Source organism: Habropoda laboriosa, unplaced genomic scaffold, assembly GCF_001263275.1.
Source record: "Habropoda laboriosa isolate 0110345459 unplaced genomic scaffold, ASM126327v1 scaffold648, whole genome shotgun sequence".
NCBI lineage: Eukaryota > Metazoa > Arthropoda > Insecta > Hymenoptera > Apidae > Habropoda > Habropoda laboriosa.
The window spans coordinates 406,082-411,640 of NW_017100857.1; the positions used below are offsets into that span (position 1 = coordinate 406,082).

General features: G+C 41.1%; 1 protein-coding gene across 1 annotated transcript in view; it reads right to left on the reverse strand.

The window, feature by feature from the left end:
- LOC108577370 (kinesin-like protein Klp98A) overlaps nucleotides 1-4,212 on the reverse strand; it is a 12,538-nt gene extending 8,326 nt beyond the window's left edge. The window contains exons 1-4 of the mRNA XM_017940510.1: nucleotides 3,942-4,212; nucleotides 3,395-3,464; nucleotides 1,471-1,581; nucleotides 509-625 (exon numbers count right to left, since the gene is read on the reverse strand). Coding sequence (XP_017795999.1) covers nucleotides 509-625; nucleotides 1,471-1,581; nucleotides 3,395-3,464; nucleotides 3,942-3,988 — 345 coding nt within the window. The 5' untranslated portion in view covers nucleotides 3,989-4,212. The remainder of the gene's footprint in view (nucleotides 1-508; nucleotides 626-1,470; nucleotides 1,582-3,394; nucleotides 3,465-3,941) is intronic.
- Between the last annotated feature and the right edge of the window lie 1,347 nt (nucleotides 4,213-5,559).

Genomic DNA, 5,559 nt, shown 5'->3' on the forward strand with positions numbered 1-5,559 from the left:
TCGTATTGAGTGTTTAAAATACTCAAGAAATCTCAGTTCATACGAAACATTACAGAAACAGAAGCAGTATATTTACAACTACACAGTCAATAAACTGTGAATGAAAGGAAAAATTAGAACGTCCCACGACCAGCCATTCCAATTTCCATTCCACCGCCTTTGCCAGTACACACACGTCGAGGTGAAGTTTTCGAAAAGCAATAAAATGTATGAAAAAAAAAAAAGTTAACGAAAACCTATCCTCGACGTCCTTATAAAATTCACGCTCACATTCCTGTGAATATAAACGCTCACGACGAAGGTAGAAGGAAAACGATAAAAAAAAGCAAGAAAGAAAGAGAGAATGAAGAACGAAGAAAAAAATAGTTCTTCCGTTGTTGGATCAAGTATCAAGGATAGGGACAAATTTTGCAGAGCAATGAAGTTACATGAGCAGGTAGATACAACGTTTTGCAAAGGGACAAGGATGACCGAGTCCTTATGTGTGGCGAAACGGTTCGAATATTACCGGCGTGCCCATCATGGTAAAGGTCTTTCCGGACCCTGTCTGGCCGTAGGCAAAGACGCAGGCATTGTAGCCCTCGAAGGCACTTTCTATTACGTCCGTACCAAGATCGTAGAAAACCTAAAAGAGAAGAAGGTTGGATCAGTGGTCTGTTTTTAGCACACGGTGATATCAACAGGCATCACCGTTTATGGTAAATGGAAAAAGGTGTTTCTTATCGCGTTCAAAGGTAGCACTAGACACGCCTTACAAGTATCTAGCTGCTACCATTGACGGAGGTAATTTTAATAGCGTTGCGCATGTGGAAGAATTTTAACGAGTCGCCAAATGAACCAGAATTCTAGATAATTGCCGAACAATTACGCGTGCAATAATTAATTTTACAATTGATAAAAATTCGATATTGCATATCTCGTGTAACACGTAATTACTAATAAACATGTGATAAAAGATAAAGTAAGATGAACATTTTCTTGGTAATTGAAACGGAATTATTTTACTACGAGATCGAAAGGAACGAAAAAGCTGGAAGTTTCTATTAAAACCTGTTCTTACGACAATGGTTGCTATACCGGTGCACGCACGCCGGTCTTCTATTTTAATTCTGATCGTGGCTCATCGTCAAAACATTGTCCAATGCGATCCTGTGAATCGATCGATCGCAATAATATACATCTTTCAGGGAAAAAAAATCGACGTTTTTTTCCCGGTAAACAGAATTCAATTATCATTATTGAAATAACGAAACGGTATAGCACACTGCTCGAAATAATTAGAGAATCACTTGTTCAAATAAACGCTTCATTTTAATTGATCAGTATTATACAAGTTAAGAGTGTGTTTTTGCCGTTATTCTCAATGTACGATTCCAGATTAACGATACTCTATTTACTTCAAGCTATACATTGTCAATCTCGAATCGATAGATTCACGACAAGTTCAGATGTATGAAATAAAATATGCACCTCTTCTTGGGACGCATAGTTATCGTCGTTCGTGTCGAAGGACCAATAAGAGTGATCGAACGTGAAGTCTTTGTATTTCTCTCTGTCGATTTCTCTGCAACTACCTGGTGTCTGTAAATAACATGTACATCATCATCATAATCTTCTCCAATTATTACCATTGTATCACATTTGAATAATATACCGAAGAGTTATTTTATTGTATAAGAAAAACTTTTTTATCGATCAAGATTCTCATTCGAGCAGAATATGCGAAAACTCTGCTTTATCAATCGAGCAGTTTATATCATCGATAAATTTCTCGTATGAAGTTAGTAACGTTAACATCACATCGAAATATTATTGATTATTCGTTTTTTAAAAGAGAAGACTCTTTAAAACAAAGGAAGGTGACACAGGTCAAAAGCCGGTACTGTAACTGATGTCAAGAAGGCGCATCATTCACAAGTGGCTGGCAAGTAGTAAGCCGTTATGTCACGTGCATTCGTTAGGCTGCATCCCACATAACTAATCGTATACTATCGAGAACCACTTGGTGTATTACGCAACATAAAGCGAGTACAAGGCAATTAAAAAGTAAAACTCTTTATGTTTATCCATCATGCAACCAAGAATCAGCAAGGGAACTAAGATAAAGATTGTTATCTTCGGAGGATCATGATCAATGCGATCAATGCCGTAAGAAATTTGAGGTTCAGTTCCCGAGTAAACATCGAAACGTTTGAGTCATCGTATTTAATCTTTTAGATCGTCAATTTCACTGCAGTTTGCTAATTCATTCCTCTTTGTTTCATTATCACGTGGAAAAACGTAATTATTGTTTTGTTAGGAAGAAGTTTCTTCTCGTGATTATATTTACTTCGATGAAAAAGTTAGCAGTGATTCGCGCGCCATAGGATGCGTCATGATCTCCATAACGAACAGTCACGTTGCGCGCACCAGATTTTCATAAACCTGTTTTACCACACCGTCCGTAAAACGGGAAAACTGTTTAATGATAAATGCCGAAGATAAACGTAAATAGTAGTTTTAATCTATGTAGAAACTACCATTCGTAAATCTTCGATCATGGAAATCTATAGATTGTTCTCGAAGTAGGAAAAAATATTCTACGAAATACTAAGACTATATTTCTAATGTTGAATCATAGCATTGAATGGAACAAAAGGAAGACAAAGACTCGTGTTAAATGAACAAAGTGGGAATTTCTATTAATGTTATACATCAACCAAATTTATCCCCAAAAGTGTATTAATGAGGACGTTATAATTAGCTTTGTGGTCTACACATTACTCGTACAGAATCGAAAAAATCTCATCTACATGAAACACGTATAAATCGCAATATGATTGGTTAGTTTTGTGGTTAGTGCCGTGCGACGGAAAGCGACTCGTCCGGGATTGGTCCAGCAACGATTTTCGCACTTTCTCCGATCAGATGACGTGCTGTTCGCTATCTTGCTCGCGAAATCTCGGTCAAAGATTTCGCCTCGACATCAGCATGGATATCAATGACGTAACGGGAAACAACAAATAATTACCGGATGGTTAAGGAAGATTCTACACGTATCGCGCGAACAATACGCGTCGCAGTCGCCGTGACGTTAATGGGTCAATAGCCGGGATTTGTTCGACCAGAAATCATGACACGGTTCGAGCACGAAACGTTTTAACAGCGTGGCGGTCAACGGTAGTTCGAGGCGAAAAAAATCGTTCTACAACTCTAGAAATCTTTTTAGAAAGTTCGTTCGCGATCATTAAGGACGAACCGCGGCAAGGATCGACAGGAGTCGCTTGTTGCGGACGCGATACTCAAGTAGTACGTATATACATTTCGATAGGGAAGTGTTTAACCTTAATAAGTAACGGTTTTTTTTTTCATCATACAACATCGAAAACGATCGCTTTCGAACATTACTAGATACCTTAGTGTTGAAAATTCGTGTTTTCTTGCCATCCATTTGCACGATCATCTTTGCATTCATCGCCAGCTCCCTGGAATAACAAATTTGACAGATTCACACACTTATATCTAGAAAACTGAACACTTCAAATTTTCACCAATAGTTCCTCGAATTGTAAAATTCGCGGAAAGGAAAAATAAATAGTCGAAGGTGATATGAAAGAATCGCGATAACATCGAATACGGGACGAATGACAGCAGGTGGTAGAATTTTGTCGCACAGTCGTCGACGCAGCGAGGGTCAATCGAAACCATATGATTGATCGTCCCATGAAGCTCGACTTTACGTTCGAAGGTCGAGTGCTTGCGAATCGCGTCAAAAACATTATTGAGCACACTGTCATCCGAATTTTACAACAGGCCTTGACAAGCCTGCCTCGACCAATTGTAAAGTGGCTGTTAAAAACGATTGGAAAAACCGAGGTTTGCACGATAAATTGAACGCAATTCGTATCGCGAAATGTCGATAACTGCTCGTCACGGGTTATCACTAGTTGCATTGCACGCACCTTTTGTTAAAGGGACGAACTCTCACAGCTACCTTCACCGAAGCCATGGCTACGAAGAGCGCATGGACTTTGTGTCAGGGGGATGGTGCACACCGTAATATCTTTTTCACTTCGATCTCGTTCCGCTTTTTTGGACTCGCGTTACGCGAACACGAAGCTTCTCGCGGCGCTACGTGGACAACACATCGTCGACGGGTTCCACCGTGCTACGAAACGTCGTCGTCGTCGACCCTCACGCGCAACGAGCAACATCGTCCTCAACACGCTCTCGACAGACGGACGACTACTGGCGTGCCGCTGTACGAGACAAAAAATTGCGTTTCCGCGCATGCGCGTACGCGCGCGGATCCCTAATTTCAAGTGATCCGCACATTTGCCGTTCCTCGCGACGCCGCACGGAAAACGCGATGAAACGGGCCGGTCACGTAGAAAAAAGCACGAGCGACCGTGTAGAAAAGATACCGGGGGAGGAAAGAAGCGGAATTAGCGGGAAGAAAGACAAAGCGAATCGGCTATGAAACTGCGGAAAAAGAAAGGGACGGTCAAACAGGTTTTATATTCCCCTTCTACGGAATGTGACGTCATCACGGGACGACGGGATCGGTTGGTATACAGGCAACGGTGGAGAGTGAACGGAGAGAAGGCGAGCCGCCCACGCAGCAAACCGACAGAGCTAAATCAAACGCTTTGCGGTTTCTCGAAGCGCGTAACGGCGGTCATACGGAGAATTCATGTCGTTTTGTTATCCAGCTGGAGATTACGCATCATCGGTGGGCACGGATCCAGGACAAGAGTAGGATTCCGTAGGCACCTGCGCCCACCGGCGCAAAATAGAAAATATGTCATAGGCGGCGCTAACCTCGTCGTTTGGAAGTGCTCTCGTTTGCATACAACACGGGCCAATGGACTTTTCGAAAAGTTTGGCACGACTTCGTAAAACGAGGAAATCTCTCTTTCGGGGTCTGTGTAGTAGTATATTTTACAGAACAAGAGAGTATTCGTCGCATAGTCGAGCCGTATCGTCGATTTAGCTACCTGCCAGAAAACAGGTCCGGCAACTCTCTCGCGCAGGCTTACCGCGTAATTTGTCTCGTGCAGAATCATAGGCGGTCCGTAGCCGCCCGGCAGCATAAACAAAGTCTCATTCTCGTCACGATTCTAACGTTAGCCGCTCTAAATTCAGAGCCTGTTGCTTTTTCGAGATCAGTCTACGTAGAAGATCATTGATACTCGGTGGATGTGCGTAAACAAATGACTCAGCTGAACTTCATTAATGAAAAAACCACAATACGCACAATTCTAAAAATAAGTTTTATTCATTATTCATACGCTACGTGCACATATATTTCGTGTACATTGTCATTTTTTTTTTAAGTACAAATATTTAAGCAATTTTTTGTTAATATTTGAATGAAACTATAAATATTTGAAATAAGTTTTTATTAGAAAGTATTGAGTGTCATACATGAGATTAAGTTTGCATCAACGAGAAGCCATAATCGAATTCTGCTGTGGTAATTATAAGACCGGCACTTGATATCGAGAAGCGCGGCTTGATCATAAACGGGAGCCTTGAAAAGCCAAGTTATACGATATGCTCGGTGCATAATGATTCATA